Consider the following 19,224-nt stretch of genomic DNA (forward strand, 5'->3'; position numbering starts at 1 on the left):
TAAGCAAAAAGATCTATTTTTCTATCATTAAGAGTGATTAAGTATGTACAATTCACCCATTGTATACTAGTATGTTTAATTATCAGTAATTTTTTTATGTTAGAAATTGCTAACATAGCATTAAGGGGGTGTTAGGTAAATGGGAATTGAGGGTGGGAATGGGACTTTTAATCCCAAATAATTAAAAAAAAAAATCTTTTGTTTGTTAAATGGGATTGGGAATAAAAAAGGGAATGTGATTGAGAATAAATGGGGTGAATTCCCACCAATTTATTACCTAGAGAGGGTAGGTAATAAATGGATGGAAATAGGAATAAGTGGAAAATGACATTTTTGCCATTAATGAAAAGAATGGAGGAGAAAGATGAGTAAGAGTAATTTTGTATTTTTGTTATTTATTCCCCATCTATTCCCATCCACCACTCAAACAAAGTATTGTTATATTTTTATATATTCCCAACAATAAATTCCCATTCCCATTCCCATTCCCACATTTTAATCCCCTAACTCCCATTCCCACATTCCAAATGGCCCGTAAAGTTCTGTAAGTTCTGTTTAAATGTATGATTTATTTCTTGTTTTATATGACAGGAAGTTGAAGGCAAATAATCAACGACAACAAGAAAATATAGACTGTTAGCTATTGACAATGTCCTATGATTCTTGGATCAAATCCCTTTCCTGTTCTAATCCAGTTGCGAAAGAAGATCATTCGTCTTCATCTGTATTACAATGGGCTAAGTTCATCTTTCTTTCTCCATGTCCTCAAAGAGTTTTGCTTTCTTTTGCTGATACCATTTTCTTGCTTGTGATCTTTGTAACCTTTTTACATCAGCTTTTTCGTAAAGTCTTCTTAGGGAACTGTCATGATCCAAACAGACCGAGAATTGTAACAGCTAGCAGTAGTCGAGTTCAGGTTCAGACAGATATTTGGTATAAACTATCCTATACTGTAACAGTTTTATTAGCAGTTGTTCATTTAGTAGTTGCTGTCTTAGCCTTCAGTAGTAAAACTAGTGAATTTCAATGGAAGATGGTGGAGGGAACATTTGGGATTGTTCAAGTTGTAACGTACGTGGTAATAGCAGGCATGATTGCTCTTGAGAGGTGGTCTGAAGCAACTGAACACCGATATTCACTCCAAGTGTTTTGGATTGCTAGCTTCTTGATCTATTCGTTATTCATGGTTTCAGGGCTAATACGTTTAGTAAAGTTTGACCATGATGCTAGAGGGCCTGATTTGAGGTTGAATGATATACTGTCTTTCGTGTCTTTTGCGTTATCAGTTGTCCTTCTTGTGGTTTGCATTAGGGGGTCGACAGGGATAACAGTCTTAAGACAAGAGGCTTCTTTAATCGATGATAGAACTTCAGTTAATGAGCCGCTTTTAGAGAACTTGGTTGTTTCTGATTTTGCAAATGCTTCCTTAGTGTCTAAAGTCTTCTGGTTGTGGATGAACCCCTTGCTTAGTAAAGGTTACAAAAGGCCTCTTAATGTTAACGACATCCCATCTCTTTCACCTGAACACAGAGCTGAGAAAATGTCTATGCTCTTTCAATCTAAGTGGCCTAACCCACATGAAGAATGCAAGAACCCGGTTCGAACCACTCTATTCAGATGCTTCTGGAAGGAAATAGCGTTGACTGCCTTTTTGGCAGTTGTTAGAATTTGTGTCATGTATGTCGGTCCTTCTCTGATACACAAGTTCATTGATTTCACTTCGGGTGTAAGAAGTTCACCCTATGAAGGATATTACCTAGTCCTCGTTCTCCTGCTTGCAAAGTTGGTAGAGGTCTTGACTTCACATCAATTTAACTTCAACTCTCAGAAGCTTGGGATGCTAATCCGTTCTACCCTCATAACAAATTTGTACAAGAAAGGACTAAAGCTATCATGCTCAGCGAGGCAGACTCATGGGGTTGGACAGATTGTAAATTACATGGTTGTTGATGCACAGCAACTCTCTGATATGATGTTGCAGCTCCATGCTGTTTGGCTAATGCCTTTGCAGATCTGTGTGACACTAATTCTCCTGTACAACTATATTGGTGCAGCTGTAATCACTGCATTAATCGGAATCTTAGGAGTTCTGTTGTTTATGCTGTTTGGCATGAAAAGAGACCGAATGTTTCAATTCAATGTAATGAATAACCGGGATTCCAGAATGAAGGCTACTATTGAGATGTTAAACTACATGCGAGTAATCAAATTACAGGCATGGGAAGAACACTTCAACAAGCGCATCCAGTCATACCGGGATTCAGAGTTTCATTGGTTAGCCAAGTTTCTCTACTCAGTCGCGACCAATATGGTAGTATTGTGGTCCTTACCCTTAGTGGTACCATCCCTCACATTTGGCACTGCTATTCTTTTGGGTGTTTCATTCGATGCAGCTACAGTATTCACAACCACCACACTTTTTAAGATGTTGCAAGAACCAATCAGGACTTTCCCACAGTCTATGGTTTCAATTTCACAAGCTGTTGTTTCACTGACGAGGCTGGACAATTTCATGACAAGTAGAGAATTGGTGGAAGAATCAGTGGAGCGAGTTGAGGGCTATAGTACTATAGCAATCGAGGTCACAGATGGGTTTTTTAGCTGGAATGATGAAGGTAGGGAAATGGTACTAAAAAACATAAATTTAAACATACAAAAAGGGCAGCTTGCCTCTGTTGTTGGTATTGTTGGATCAGGAAAATCCTCATTACTTGCATCAATCCTTGGTGAAATGTACAAAATTAAAGGAAAGGTAATTTTTTTTTTTTTTTTTTTAATGTCTTATATCTATGAAATACATGATTTGATCTGTTTTGATGTTCAGGGTATTTCATAATTTCTTTCCACAGGTCAGAGTTTGTGGGACTACCGCCTATGTAGCTCAGTCGTCTTGGATTCAGAATGGAACAATTCAGGAGAATATCCTGTTTGGTTTGCCTATGAACCAAGTAAAGTATAGAGAAGTTCTGCAGGTTTGCTGCTTAGAGAAGGATCTGGAAATGATGGAGCTTGGCGATCAGACTGATATTGGAGAACGTGGCATCAACCTTAGTGGTGGGCAAAAGCAACGAATACAACTTGCTAGAGCTGTCTATCAAGACTCTGATATATATCTGCTTGACGATGTCTTCAGTGCTGTTGATGCTCATACAGGATCACATATATTTAAGGTTTTGCATTCTTTGGGCTTAATAGTTATTCTTTTTTCTGTCATAGTCATCTATGTTTCTTGTTCCATTACTTAATTGTAATATTATGTCTAAGGACTTGCGAAAATTATAGGTTGCAAATGTTATAAACTTTTACATTGCTCAATACTTTTTACAAAATCATTGATTTTTAGTGGTTCTTTATGTTCTGTTCTTGTAACTTCGATACAATTGGTTAACATTTTAACGGAGCCAACCTAAGGCATCTAGTCCAATTTGCTGTAGTGAATTACGATTTCTTACTACTCTACCTTTTTTACCTATTAGCTTGTCTTTGATGAGGTTGGTCATCTTATATTTTTACTTTTTAATTGAGGAAAAAAAATATACTATTAAGATAAACAGGTTTGTTACTATGAATTCTAAGCTTATTCTTCGAACAACTGCAGGAGTGTATAAGAGGAATTCTTAGAGACAAAACAATTATACTTGTTACCCATCAAGTGGACTTTTTACATAATGTTGATCTCATCTTGGTGAGCCCTTCTTCTTGCATAACGCATCTCTTACAGTTTATGTTTTAGCTCAAATGGAAATGTTTGTTCCTTGAGCAGGTCATGCGAGATGGCACAATTGTGCAAGGAGGAAAATATGACCATCTTGTAAAAGCAGGCACAGATTTTCATGCCCTTGTAGCTGCCCAGGGGACCTCTATGGAGCTTGTTGAAGCAGGTAGCACCAGTGAACTATCGAAAGATTCACCTCGACCTAAGAATTCTCCTAAAGCATTGTCAAGTCATGAAGAAACAAGTAGGGAGGACTGTTCTGTTATAAGAACCAACTCAGAAAAGGGTGACACTAGGCTGATCAAGGAAGAGGAAAGAGAGACTGGAAAAGTGAGTTTGCATGTCTATAAAGTTTACTGCACTGAGGCTTTTGGATGGTGGGGTTTAGCTGCTGGATTTTTGTTCTCTTTATCATGGCAATCATCTATAATGGCTGCTGATTATTGGCTGGCTTATGAAACCTCAGGAGAGCGCGCTTCATCTTTCAATCCTTCATTCTTTATCAGTATCTATTCAATCATAGCAGCTATTGCTATTATATTGGTCTTCTTTCGATCCTTTTTCATTATGTTCTTTGGGCTGAAGACAGCCCAGATTTTCTTCACACGAATTATCCACAATATTCTTCATGCTCCCATGTCATTCTTCGATGCTACTCCATCAGGGAGAATTTTAAGTCGGGTGAGCTTATTGATCCATACCTCTTCTTTGATAAATGGAGTTTTTGTTATTTACAGTTATTCTGTTATATAATTTCCTATTATTTGGATAGATTTTTTTTCTGCCGAGTGTCAAATAATATGTTACTGGAAAGAAACATATCGCAAGCTGTTCTGATAAAAACCTCCTGTCTTACAGGTTTCCAATGATCAGACCAATGTTGATGTGTCTGTACCTCTTTTTATCAACCTTGCACTTGCCATGTACATTACACTAGTAAGCATTATCATCATCACTTGTCAGTATGCTTGGCCAACCGTGTTCCTCTTGATTCCACTAGGGTGGCTAAATATGTGGTACCGGGTAAGCATACTTGCCTGTCCTTGAATCAATCCTGTTATGTCATATTTTTGAGAAAATGAAGTTGAGGTTGTGACAAGAATATCTTGGCATGCAGGTAGGTTTGTTTATAGTACATTAATAGCTATTAAACTGTGTTTAAAAGAGGTTATCTGTGTTTTACAGGGTTTTTATCTTGCAACGTCTCGTGAACTGACTCGCCTTGACTCAATCACAAAAGCACCTGTCATTCATCACTTCTCCGAAAGTATTTTGGGATTCATGACAATTCGCTGTTTTAGAAAGCAGGGAGACTTTATTCAGGAAAATGTCAAGAGGGTGAACATGAATCTTTGCATGGACTTTCACAACAATGGATCAAATGTATGGTTAGGTTTCCGGTTGGAACTTCTTGGGAGCTTGCTCCTCTGCATATCAACATTATTTATGATCCTTCTTCCAAGCAGCATCATCAAACCAGGTTTCTTCTTCTAACTTTACTGATAAATTTCTCTATTTTGAACTTAGTTCGAATGTAATTTCTGCTCTTTATGTGTCTGATGCATAAAAAAGGGTTTTGATCATTTTCTGCATGACTCAGAGAATGTTGGACTGTCACTCTCATACGGGCTGTCTCTCAACTCCGTGTTGTTCTGGGCTACATACATGAGCTGCTTTGTGGAGAACAGAATGGTTTCTGTTGAGAGGATAAAGCAATTTACCGAAATCCCTTCTGAAGCTGCATGGAATTTTGAGGGTCGTCTCCCTCCACCAACTTGGCCAGCACAAGGCAATATTGAGCTTGAGAACTTACAGGTTTAAGTACAAATAACAGTTGAACAAAACAGAATGAAATACTTGTCTATCTTGCTTTCATTACTTTTGTACTTTTTCTTGATGTTGATTAAGCTCTTTTCGACATATTGTTTTTACAGGTTAGATATAGGATTGATACTCCTCTTGTACTGAAGGGAATAACATTAGGCATTAGAGGAGGAGAAAAAGTCGGTGTGGTTGGGCGAACAGGAAGTGGAAAATCAACTCTGATTCAAGTTTTCTTTAGGCTCATTGAGCCCTGTGCTGGGAAAATTGTTATTGATGATATTGACATAACAAAAGTTGAACTCCACGATCTTAGGTCTCGATTTGGAATTATCCCTCAAGAGCCTGTTCTTTTCGAAGGGACTGTAAGGAGCAACATTGACTCGACTGGCCAATACTCAGAAGATGAGATTTGGAAGGTAAATCCAAGTCATTGAGAAGTTCAGAATATATTCCTTTATTTCCTTCAGAATTTTGATAAGTTGTTTTTTTTTTATTATGTACTTCATCCAGAGTCTTGAACGATGCCAACTTAAAGATGTGGTTATTTCCAAACCTGAGAAACTTGATGCTCCAGGTAAAATAAACCTCTTGCTCTCTAACTGTTTGTGTCTTCATAGTAATCATACACTAAGAAGTTATTCATCCCTTCTTTTAAACTTTAAAAAGTGGTTGATAGTGGAGATAATTGGAGCGTGGGGCAGAGACAGCTTCTGTGTTTAGGCCGAGTCATGCTGAAGAAAAGCCAACTCTTATTTATGGATGAGGCTACTGCGTCTGTTGACTCTCATACTGATGCAGTGATTCAAAAGATCATAAGAGAAGACTTTGCAGCTTGTACAATTATCAGCATTGCTCATAGAATACCTACAGTTATGGACTGTGATAAAGTTCTTGTTATAGATGCAGGTAAACATATACAGTTGGTTCTTTGGCCTTTCAGAAGTTTACTGCAATTTGCTTTAGCTTAACTTATGTTATATGTGAATAGGGAAAGCAAAGGAATTTGACTCCCCTTCACACTTACTTGCAAGGCCATCACTCTTTGGAGCATTGGTTCAAGAGTATGCCAATCGCTCATCCGGGTTCTGATAGTCCTGATACATCCCAGGCTTTAATAATGATTCTAGTTTTGAGATACAGTTCGCTAAATTACATGGTGAAGACTCAACAGTGAGGAACTGATATGGTAAAGTTGATTCAGCCGGAGAACGGGGGATGGATGAACTAGTCATGTTGTAGTAGCTAAATCTAGAAAGATGATCAAGGCTGCAACTATTCAGTTATCTTCTTCAAAAATATACTAATATAATGGAAGTTTTTTGGAAAACTTGGACCAGCGCTATGACTATCTCCTCAATAATCAAAGTCTATAGTCCAAATGACAATGTGGATGCCAACTAGCTTAGTTGGTTAAAGTTTTAGAGGATGATACTCAAAACTTAGGATTGAATTCTGTCTACAGCTTTGCCCTTGCGGGCTCTCTCAAATAGCCCAAATAACAATTAAACATTTGAAATGGCAATTGGAAAATTCCTCCCACTACTTTGGTAACCTCATTTATTTCTATATTCTTCTGATAATAATTAAGTTTTATGCTGTTATTCATACCACTGTTTTTACCCACTGTTGTTGCAGTATTGTAATTACATCATATCAATTCATATTCCAATTGATCAGAAACTGTTTTTCTTTTTTTTTTTTGGTTCATATGAACCACTAGGGCGGGGATGAGAATCGATCCCAGGATCACCTGAAACCGGGAGGGAAGCTCTTACCAATTGAGCTACCCCTCACTCTCTGATCAGAAACTGATTAACTTTGTGTTTACAAATATAACCAAATGAGAAATTCAAAAATAAGGCACATAGACTTTAAATTTGAATCAGAAGAGCATTTTATGGAGTAAATGGAGCTAGTCTGTTTGAAGAAAGTTTTCACAAGAAGAACAGAAAATATGCTATATATCTCTTCCAAGAATTTCTAATCTATTAATCTACCTAGTAATATGTATAATTGATCCCCCAATCCCAAAAAGCAGCAGTAGCACAAAATGGCCTTTTGAGATGTTCATCTTCAGCGGTTATTGATCAAAACACCTTCATGCTCAAGAACATCAGAAGACATAAGCAACGTTATCTCAGAAGTCAGAACGGTAAGCATTCATTTGCAGAGGATGAAGTTTCATCATCCCAATGATAATGCATGGCTGTAGTAGAGATTTCAGAGTGAAGACTACAGACCAGATGAGCGATTAGCGTATTCTTGTACCAGTGCTCCGAAAATTGATGGCCTCTCGAGCAACCTTGCTGGTGAATCGAATTCTTTTGCTAATCCTGTCAGACATAATTTATTTTTCAGAGTTATAATATTGTTTGAGCATACTTTATTGTAGTGAGGTACCGTTTTAGTCAAATGAGCTTAGAATCGTTACCTGCATCTACCACAAGAACTCTATCACAGTCCATAACTGTCGGTATCCTGTGAGCAATGCTGATGATTGTACAAGCCGCAAAGTCTTCCCTAATGATCTTTTGAATCACTGCATCTGTTTGAGAATCTACAGAAGCAGTTGCCTCATCCATAAACAAAAGCCGGCTTTTCTTCAACATCACACGACCTAGGCATAGAAGTTGCCTTTGCCCTACACTCCAGTTTTCTCCATTATCGGCCACTGTTATATTGACCCAAACAAAAATAAATTATTTACTTCCCAGTTTAAACTTGCTTTGAATCAAAAAGCTTCATGATATAACTGTAATCAAAACACTATACCTGGAGCTTCAAGTTTTTCGGGTTTGGAAGCCACTACATCTTTAAGTTGGCATCGTTCAAGGCTCTGTGAATTAGATAAAGAAACAAAAGTCAGCAAGATTTTAAAGAAGCAAGGAACATTTTTAGAGCAGCATTTAGTTGATCTTACCTTCCAGATCTCTTCCTCTGAATATTGACCAATGGGGTCGATGTTGCTCCTCACAGTCCCCTCAAAAAGAACAGGTTCTTGAGGTATGATCCCAAATCGAGACCTAAGATCATGAAGGCCTAGTGTTGAGATGTCAATACCATCGATGATAATTTTCCCGGCTGAGGGCTCAACAAGCCTAAAAAACACTTGAATAAGAGTTGATTTTCCACTTCCTGTTCGCCCAACAATGCCTATTTTCTCTCCCCCTCTAATGCTTAATGTTATTCCCTTCAGTACAAGAGGAGTGTTGGACCTATATCTAACCTGTAAACATAATTTACTCTCGATTAGAATAAAGTAAAGGAGCATCAAGGTCAAGCTACAAATTCTTTGTAGCTTAAAGATACAAAATATGGGCATGTGAACTAGCTGACCTGCAAGTCCTTGAGTTCAACATTGCCTTGAGATGGCCAATTTGGAGGAGGTTGGCGGTCCTTGATTTTCCATTCAGCTTCAGATGGGATTGCGGTGAATTGCTTTATTCTCTCAACAGAAACCATTCTATTTTCTACAAAGCAGCTGGTATACATAGCCCAGAACAGTACAGAGTTGAGGGACAGTCCATACGATAGTGACAAACCGACATTCTCTGAAAAGCACGATTAGAGTTCAGCATCCCTATTTAGAATATGCATGGATTTACCAAGAAAAAAAAGTGGGAAAATGTGCACAGAAGTTAGTAATAACCTGGTCGAATGATACTACTAGGCAACAGGATCATACATAAGGCTGATGAGCACAGGAGCAAGCTCCCGAGCAGTTCCAAACGGAAGCCTAACCATTCATTTGATCCATTGTTGTGAAAATCCATGCGCAAGTTTGCATTCACCCGATTCACATTCTCTTGAATAAATCTATCCTGCTTTCTGAAGCAACGTATTGTCATGAAGCCAGAAATACTTTCTGAGAAGTGATGGATGACTGGTGCTTTAGTGATTGAATCAAGGCGAGTTAATTCACGTGATGTTGCAAGATAATATCCCTGCAAATCAAACATAATTCAGTACAGTGTACAAGGCTTCAAGGCTAGTAGAAATTTATGCAGGTTAAAATAGGATTAGAAGTCCCAACTGATTTCATCAAGTGAAATCATGAAAGAACAATTATCTTCTTGTCTGCATGATTTAAGGCAATAGATAAGGATAGAAGAGAGAGGGGGGGGGGGGGGTGGGAAGAAAACTGTAATTTAAGTTTGGCAACTTATATAATTTACTTTGCTTCGTCTTCAAAAAAAAATTACAGCTACTCAATCTATACATCACTAATGTCAAAGTTTCAGGCCTATCAAATGCATCAGTTCCTAATCAAATATCAAATACATCAGTATGCTAAAATTTTGTTTTTAAACCAATATCATTTTATCATTATATCATAGTTAAAATATATGAACAATGATCATTTTAGTGAAAATTTATTAACCTCATTGTAAGACAATAGATATTTGGACTAATTAATGTCTTAGAGGTCAAATAAGCAAGCTTTGGCCAACCAAGTCAAACATGAGTTAAGTCCTATAATATTGAAAAAAAGTGAGTTAGCCATTCGCAGATTTCAATCAAACTATGAGATTATATCTCCTGCTACCATTATTCTGACCATTACTTACAACTTTCCTTAATATTCTGCTTCCAAAAATACAAAATAAAAGAATCAAAATTCAAAAGAAGGGCTAGTACTCTTACCCTGTACCACAAATTCAGCCACCCTAGCGGAATCAAGAGGAACACCGTTGGCCAGGCGTACTGACAAGTGATAATAATGATGCTAAGAAGTGTTATGTACATTGCAATTGTAAGGTTCAAAACAAAAGGCACTAGAATGTCGACATTGGTCTGATCACTGGATGCCTGAAAGCAATGAGAAGTTCCAATCAGTACTCAGTATTACGCTACTTGGCAGTTGACGTAGAGGATAATATGAAAAGAAAAAGTAAGGACAATTGAGCTATCTGAATGCTATATAAATGACTATTATGGAAAAAGAAAAGGATATGAAGAAAATAAAATAAATCTAAAATAAAACATACCCGACTTAGAATTCTTCCTGAAGGAGTAGTATCGAAAAATGACATGGGAGCATGAAGAATACTGCGGAGGATCCGAGAGAAGAAAATCTGGGCTGTCTTCAGCCCAAACAAAGTGATAAAGAAGGATCTTACTAGGACTAATACAACAGAAAGCAGGGCAATGATAGAATAGATACTAATAAAGAAAGAAGGGTCAAAGTAAGAAGCATGCTTTTCAGAAGTTTCATAAGCCAGCCAGTAGTCACCAGCCATCACAGTAGCTTGCCACGAAAAAGAACACACCAAAGCCGCAACTACACCCCACCATCCAAAAGCCTCAGTGCAGTAATCCTTATACACACGTAAACTGACTTTCCCAGTTTCTCTTTCTTCCTCTTTGATAAGCATAGCATCTCCCTTTTCTGATTTCTGTGTTGCATCTGACTTAGATCTTTGCAAAGAACTGCTCACGCCATTACCTTTGCTGTGAGTGGTTAATTCTCTAGGAGATTTCTGTTGTGTAGAATCTTCTGAAAGCTCAGTGTTACTGCCTGCTTCAACAAGTTCCATAGATGTATCATGGGCAGCTACAAGTGCATTAAAATCTGTGCCTGCTTCTAGAAGTTTGTCGTATTTTCCTGCTTGCACAATCATACCGTCTCTCATGACCTGTTCAGGTAAAAAAAAAAAAATTGTCATTAAAAATTTGATAGAGCTATATTATGGAGCATTGCAGACACCTGAAGATTTGATGCAAGGAAATGGCTCACCATGATAAGGTCAACATTATGCAAAAAGTCCACTTGATGAGTCACAAGAATAATTGTTTTATCCTTCAGAGCTCCTCTTACACATTCCTGCAGTGGATCAGCAGAAAAGATCAGATTGTAGTGAAGAACCGGCATCAGTTGTTTTGAATCAAAAGAAAAATAACGGTGAGTAAAATTAAAACTCAATTACATACTGGTCTACAATACTGCAAGACTCCCTTTCAGACAATTTCAAACCTTGTACTCGGACTTGACTTTACAAGTAACCTCAAATGATAATGTAGGAAAAACACACTTCAAGAAAAAAAATAATTATCAAGTTAAAATATCACTAACCTTAAATATTTCTGATCCAGTATGAGCATCAACAGCACTAAAGACATCATCAAGAAGATAAATATCACAGTCCTGATAGACAGCTCTAGCAAGTTGTATCCGTTGCTTCTGACCACCACTGAGATTGATGCCACGTTCTCCAATCTCAGTCTGATCCCCAAATTCCATCATTTCCATATCCTTCTCTAAGCAGCAAACTCTCAGAACTTCCTTGTATTTCTCCCTGTCCATAGGTAAACCAAACAGGATGTTTTCCTCAATGGTTCCGTTCTGTATCCAAGATGTCTGTGCTACGTAAGCTGTAGTCCCACAAACTCTTACCTGCAGTAAGGAAATATAATCAGCTATACCATATATACATTTGCCTTCCAAAGTATATTGTCCGAGTAATGCAGTACTTTAGCTTTTGTATACAGAAAGTAAAGCTAAAAAAATCTAACAGTGTCACTACAAAGCACACATAAATGCTTAACAAGTAATGCAAGGAGAAAAAGACAAGATTAATGAATATACCTTTCCACTTATTTTGTGCATCTCACCGAGAATTGAGGCAAGCAAAGATGACTTTCCTGATCCAACAGTGCCAACAATAGCAGCAAGCTGCCCTTTCTTTATGTCTAAATTTATATCTTTCAGTGACTCCTCTCCACCTTCATCATCCCAGCTAAAGACACCATCATCAACCTGTATGGCTGTAACACCATCACAGCCCTCAACTCGCTCCACCAACTCATCCGCAAGTTCCCTACTCATCATAAAATCATCAAGCCTTCTGAGTGAAATCATAGCCTGTGATATTGAAATCATAGACTGAGGGAAAGTCCTGATTGGCTCTTGCAACATCTTAAAGATTGTTGTAGTGGTGAAAACTTTCCCTGCATCAAGCGGGATTCCTAAAAGGATGCAGCTGCCAAATGTAAGGCTGGATATCAATACAGGCGTGGACCACATCACCACAATATTGCCTGCTATGGAGTACAGGAACTTGGCTAGCCAACCATACTCAGCATCCCGAAATGATTGGATCCTGTGGTTGAAGTGCTCTTCCCAAGCTTGAAACTTGATCACTCGCATGTAGTTAAGCATCTCATTTGTAGCCTTCATTCGAGAGTCACGATTCTTCATCAAATTGAACTGAAACCTATTGTTCCTCTTAGTGCCAAAGAAAACAAACAGTAAAACTCCAATGATTCCAATAAATGCAGTGACCATAGCTAAACCGACATAGTTGTAGAGAAGAGCTAACGCCACAGAAAGTTGCAAAGGCATCAACCAAACAGCATGAAGCTGCAGCATCATATCAGAGAGTTGCTGAGCATCAACAGCCATATAATTCACAATTTGTCCAACTCCATGAGCCTGCCTAGCCGAGCATGTCAACTTTAGCCCTTTCTTATACAAGTTAGTGATGAGGGTTGAACGAATTAACATCCCAAGCTTCTGAGAATTGAAGTTGAATTGATGTGAAGTCAATACCTCAACCGACTTTGCAACAAGAAGGATGAGGACCAGGTAATACCCTTCATTGGGAGAGCTTCCCACACCCGAAGTAAAATCAACAAACTTCTGAACAAGAACAGGACCAACATACATGACACAAACTCGAATAACTGCTAAGAAAGCTGTAAATGCAACTTCCTTCCAGAAACACCTTAAAAGGGTAGTCCTAACCGGATTCTTGCACTTTTCATGTGGCTTAGGATACTTGGATTCAAAGAGGTCAGACATTAGCTCAGCTCTATGTTGAGGTGAAAGGGATGGTACATCATTCGCCGTAAGAGGTGTTTTGTATCCTTTACTAAGTAGAGGGTTCATCCAAAACCAGAAGGTCTTTGATACAAATGAAGCATTAGCAAAACCACTTACAGTCTGTTTCTCCAAAAGTGGCTCACTTAATGAAGTTCCATTGTCTACTGCCTCATGTCTTGCTACCATTATTCCCGTTGACCCTCTAATCCCAATCAAAAGAAGAACAATTGCAAGAGCGAAAGAGACAAAGGAAACTATATCCTCCAACCTCAAATAATCAAATCCAACATCTCCATTGTAAGAAATAAAACGGATCAAACTCGAAGCAACAAGCAAGGCATAGATTATAAAGCTAGCAACCCAATATACTCGAAGCAAGAGTGGATGCTTAGATGCCTCAAACTTCTTCTCATGAGCAATCAAGATGACTATTGCAACATAAGTCAATACTTGAACAATCCCAAATGTTTTATCCACAATGTTCCAAGATAAATCATGAGTTTTACTACCAAAAGCTATGATAGCAACAAGTAAATAAGCAAATGCTAACAAAGTTGTTACAATGATGGATAGTTTATACCAAACATTTGTCTGAACACGAGCTCGGTTCGTAGCTGTGGTATTCTTCCTATTGCTCGAGTCATGGCGATTTCCTAAGACAACCTTATAGATGAAATTGTACAAAAATACACCAAAGAGGGTAACCAAGAAGATAACATCAACAGAAATAAACAGAACTCTTTGAGGACATGGAGAAAGTAATATGAATTTAACCCATTGTAACAATGATTGTGATGAAGGATTTGAACATGAAAGATTAGTAATCCAAGAATTGGAAGACATCTTTAATGTCCTTCACAAAGTTGCTAGCTTTCTATACTTTTCATGTATCAATGCAGGACTTCAACTTCCTGTGAAAAAAGTTTAGGAAAATAATTATGAACAAAACCAAATAAATTAACAAAAACTCATAAAACTAGATTCAAAAGAATTCCATTTTATGAGGCAAAAGGGTACCAACTTTTAGGCAATTTGCTAAATTTGTGGGAGTATTAATCCTACAAGCTAAGCATTAAACAAGTAGTAACAAAGTTGATTTGATACCAGAAAATATTAAAAGCACCAATATTTGCATTAAAGTTGGTTTTTTTTTTTTTTGGTATTGTGGGTGTCCAACAAATCTAGTGAATTAGGCTGGAAAAGAAGAAGAGCTAGTCACCAAAATATAGCTTTTTCCCTGCTCACTTTGATCATCTCATTAAATAGTATAGGGGTCATAAATCATAATGATGCCAAAAAAAAAAAAAAAAAAAAAAAAAAAAAAAGAAGGGCCACCTAACAACTTTTTTCGGAGATACAATATGTATAATGTACTTGGCCCCTTTTCTACTACTTGCATTATATATGAACATAAAATTTGGCTATTAATAAAGACATGATTGAATGAAAATGATGTATGCAATAAATAGTGACCAAAATACATGTGGATGAAATCTAGCTGTAGATAATGACCCTCAAGACTATTCTATTCAAACTAAGGGCAAAGTATAGAGTTTTTCACCCCGCCAACTCGGCGAGGTAGCAAGTCTTACGTGAAACAAACTATACTCCGTAATAATTTAAATTAGAAAAAATTTTGTTACTTACAAAAAAATAGAAAAAAAGGTAAAGGGATGACCTTTAAAAGAAACTTTAAGAAAAATACTTTATATTTATTTGTATTGTAAGTTCGGCTTATACAAAATTTTGTCATACCGACCGCTACAAAGAGAATGAAGGATAAAGACCTAAGAAATTCTGAAAGGGAAAATCATAGCAATAAGCTGTCGAAATCGGCCAAAAGCAATTAATAAATTTCCCGCCAAAAGAGAGAATATAATCCAGAGCAGAAGATAAGGTTTCCAAAATTAATTGACGAAACAGAGAATTAATTGAGGGGAATCAATGGTGGTTAAAATGATCATTTTAGGATTCCAGACCATCTTACGTATGAGGAGATTTTGTAAGAAGATGTTGGAAATAATTCCAAAATTAGTAAAATTAAAAAAAATACAGAGCCACCAAAAAAAGTACTCCTATAAAGAACAATGTTAAAACATTAAATCATTTACCGTATTTGTAAAAATGATACTCCGTATAAATTTGATAATTGAAAATATACATTGATATAAAACTCAAAACATTTTATAAACTATAAGTTTTATTCCGTATTTTTATATGCTTGTACAGAAACTACGGTAAAAATGAGATATGTGAATATCGTAGATATCAAAGTTTAACATCTAACCTAAAACGGAAGAGAATGCAAGGGTTTTAACTTTAATGGACCCAACTAACGGAAGAAATTAAAAGCTTTTGGTAAAAAAAAAATTAACATAAATGGAAGATTTTTATGAGAAGTATTGTATAAAAAAGGATTTATAATTTGTACAGAGTACTTTGTTTTAGATATGGGTACAATGATACGAGTAAAAAAACTCCATTGTACTCGTACAATGTATAGAGTCAATAACAATAACAAAGTTTAATTCGGCTTAATTTACTCAAAGTTATTGGATCAAATTCTACTAGGCTCTAAAAAAATTAATGTCATTCATATATGATTGTTGTTTTAATATGCTGTTATATTTTCCATGAATTACAAATGTCAAAGTGTCAATAAACAATGCTTTATAGATGAAAGTAACTTTCCATGACTTTAAAAAAAAAATAAAAAAATATACTCCGTACTTCATATACATATACATTTTTCCATGAGAAGCTAATTCTTACACGGATCAAACAAATATTTAGTTTAATTAATTATAACATTGTTTTATATTCTAGCTTATTTTAAGTCTATACAAAAAATATTTTAATACTTAAATGTCAAAAAATGATTTAAGCTTGGACCCAACTTGTTTAAGCTTGGACTTAATTCAGACTCAAGAATAGTCAGAGATCTGATACGTATTCATACCACAACTCGTTGACAACTGATGTCACGGAAAAGTCACGTTTCCAAATCTTGAATCTCCCATTTCATATTTCTGATACAAAAACAATAAAATAAGCTCAAGTCACTCACTCCCACCACACTTAAAAATAGGAGAGAGAAAGAAGCGTCGGTGGGGTGATCGTGGTTCTGACGGTGGTGTATGTGTATAATAGTAAAGTCTGGAGTAGTTAATTGCATGGGTAACATTGATACAAGAGGGGAAAAAATAATAATAATAATTATAATTACATAAAACTTAATTCATGTACCTATATGTTTCTTCCAAATAATAACGGTGAAAGTACATAGTATAATAAAAATGAAGAAAGCTTAGAAGGTGATAAAGACTTACCAACAACCACTATTTTATTATTCTACATTTGAAAACAACCACCTATTAAATTGTGTAAATCACCTAGTAATAAAATAAGCATCACTTCTTACTAAATTTGAGCCAAGATTTGACTAGTGTGTCCTAAGTTTTTTTTTCGTTTTCCTCTTATTAAGAGTGTGTGTTTCAAGAACCTATTATATCTAACTACTATAATAAGTGAAAATAAGGAGAACATAACTTGTCCTAATTCTTACTTTTATTCTTTTTTTTTTTTTTATTAATCTTTTACGAATGAATAGTTAGCACTTTTATTTATTATAATTTTCTATTCACAACAATTTTTAAAAAATTAGTTTATTAGGGAAAAAAAAAAGTTGAATAACTAAGAGGCTAAACGAGTCGCCAAATCATTTTGGTCAAAACTCATGGAGTTATTTAATAGTGATTTTTTTTTTAGGAATATTTAATAGTGGTACTTTTACTTAAAACAAAAAAATTTATTAGGAAAATAAATCGTAAATTTTAAGGTTGATTGTAATTTGACAATTTAAAAAAATGATTGCTATGGAGTATAGAGTGATTAGAATCCTCTACGACTATACTTTATCAGAGAACTTTTTCATACTAAACATGGACTGTAAGAATACAACTCTACCGGTACTACTTGCACTGCTGCCGTATAGATCCTAATTGCTCATTTTTATATTTGTCAATGTAAAACTTAAAATATTTGTAGCTCGATTTGTTTCAAATTAATCTACTAGTAAAAATAATTACTTTTTTATTGTAATTATCATACATGGAGTAGTAGGGACAAAAAATATTCAAGTGTAACACAATAATCCTGAAACAATAGTAGTGTAACGAATTAACTAATGGTGTTAACTCGTATAAACTTTTACTCCCCTAAACTCTGTATTTTGTACTCGTAATATTCTACGGAGTACTGGGGAAAAGGAACAAAAAAATCACGTGGATGAAATCTAACAGTAAATTGACCTTACCCACGATTCCATAGACCATAGGGCCTCGACCAATCAAATCAAACTAAATCAAATTATTAATAACAAATCCAGTAAACATAATTGCAGTACTCGCATTACAGTTTTATTATTCTTGCCAAAAAAAAAAAAAAAAAAATACGAGTACAATTTTTTTAAAAAAATTACCGGATTAGTGAGGGATCCGATGAAAGATTCTATGTCTTCATTCTTACATTAAAATTAAATTATCCCCTCAAAAACATTAAAAACAAATAAATTATTATTATTATTATTATTATTAATAATTTTTCTAAATTTATACGATTTTATAATGTGTATTTAATGCTTATATATAGTCCTAAGGGTTATGTATAACATTTTCCTTATTATTATACCAAATTGCCCCACAAATATATTCACGAATTCTACCGCTAAAGGAAAATTAAATCAAAGCAAATAAATGTATACATAAAAGTATATATAAGTAATTCGCTTACTCAAAATAGAAAAGGTGCTGTATATATATCGTACTCCGTATAAAATAGAAAATTTTATTACTTGTTTAAGTGGTGCAAGCTGTGTAAATTTTTTAAGATTGTATTTTTAGAATAATAATTTAAACAAGGAACTAAAAAAATTACATTCATGTTAAGCATAGACATGTAGTAAACCATAGACGCGTGATATACACCAAAAAAGGATATCATATGAATCATATCATCATACCAACCTAAATGAAGGAAATATAATCTTGCCAAAAAAAAAAAAAAAAAATGAAGGAAATATAAGAGGAAATAAATGCGTAGTACGTAGAAATAAAGAGAAATAATAATGAGAAAATGACTAACCTTAATAAGGATGATTAAGTGAAGCAATTTGCAAACAAATAACTCGTGTTTTGCAAGTGTTAATGAAATTAATGAATGAAAGGAGAGAGAAGAGAGAAGGGAGAAGAGAAAGAAGGAGAGGTGGAGAAATGAAGGCTTAAATAAATTTATAAAAATGTGGACTTATAATAAATATAAAAAGATGGACTGAATTTGATTAATAAAAAGTTGCAATATTAGAAGTGTAGCGACGACGTGGTCAAATTTTTATGGCTCAAAGTATTGTTTGGACGACAGCAATGAATACTGAAAAGAGAAGACTTCTTTTGTTGTGCTTTGTTTAATTGTAAGGGTGTTCAGTAATCTCTTTTTATACTCTCTATCATTTGAAGAGAATTGTCTAAATTAACTGGATATATGAATCACGTGTTTAGTTTTCTACCATGCTTTTACTTATTACTCCTTAAGCTATACTCTGACTTTTTACACTTATTCGTTACTCCGAGTCCCCCCTCCCCCCTCCCCTTCTTTTTTTAATTTAAATGCAACATTTTCATTCGATTAAGATTTTGAAAAATCTTGAATTGATCATAAATCGAGATATTTTTATTTATTTTTTGTCAATTTTAACCTCAAATTTCTACATAAATTGAGACCATTTTGGGAAAGACCCCCACAATTAGAATTGTCTTGAGCTAATCAAAAGTTTCGACCTTTTATAGAAGAGGGCCGATAGTTGAGA

General features: G+C 35.5%; 2 protein-coding genes across 3 annotated transcripts; one reads left to right on the top strand and one right to left on the bottom strand.

Annotated features, from left to right (window-relative positions):
• Window positions 1-608: 608 nt before the first annotated feature.
• Window positions 609-7,078, top strand: LOC110739226 (ABC transporter C family member 14-like). Its single transcript, XM_021919683.1, has 11 exons — window positions 609-2,752; window positions 2,850-3,170; window positions 3,599-3,685; window positions 3,764-4,396; window positions 4,574-4,738; window positions 4,901-5,195; window positions 5,316-5,530; window positions 5,650-5,955; window positions 6,050-6,113; window positions 6,206-6,445; window positions 6,528-7,078. Exons 1-11 carry the CDS (start codon window positions 650-652, stop codon window positions 6,626-6,628), a joined length of 4,530 nt encoding a protein of 1,509 aa, XP_021775375.1. The 5' UTR covers window positions 609-649; the 3' UTR covers window positions 6,629-7,078.
• A 309-nt stretch (window positions 7,079-7,387) lies between these two features.
• Window positions 7,388-18,819, bottom strand: LOC110739227 (ABC transporter C family member 14-like). Of its 2 annotated transcripts, XM_021919684.1 has the most exons (13): window positions 18,504-18,819; window positions 16,321-16,390; window positions 12,126-14,272; window positions 11,613-11,933; window positions 11,277-11,363; window positions 10,528-11,175; window positions 10,184-10,348; window positions 9,189-9,483; window positions 8,876-9,090; window positions 8,460-8,765; window positions 8,312-8,375; window positions 7,971-8,210; window positions 7,388-7,872 (listed from the first exon to the last, which is right to left on the bottom strand). In XM_021919684.1, the coding sequence occupies exons 3-13, from the start codon at window positions 14,202-14,204 to the stop codon at window positions 7,772-7,774; spliced, it is 4,521 nt and encodes a 1,506-aa protein (XP_021775376.1). In that variant the 5' UTR covers window positions 14,205-14,272; window positions 16,321-16,390; window positions 18,504-18,819; the 3' UTR covers window positions 7,388-7,771. The 2 variants fall into 2 exon arrangements, with proteins under 2 accessions (XP_021775376.1, XP_021775377.1); XM_021919685.1 differs by lacking the exon at window positions 16,321-16,390.
• Between the last annotated feature and the right edge of the window lie 405 nt (window positions 18,820-19,224).

This window comes from Chenopodium quinoa, unplaced genomic scaffold, assembly GCF_001683475.1.
Source record: "Chenopodium quinoa cultivar QQ74 unplaced genomic scaffold, ASM168347v1, whole genome shotgun sequence".
NCBI lineage: Eukaryota > Viridiplantae > Streptophyta > Magnoliopsida > Caryophyllales > Amaranthaceae > Chenopodium > Chenopodium quinoa.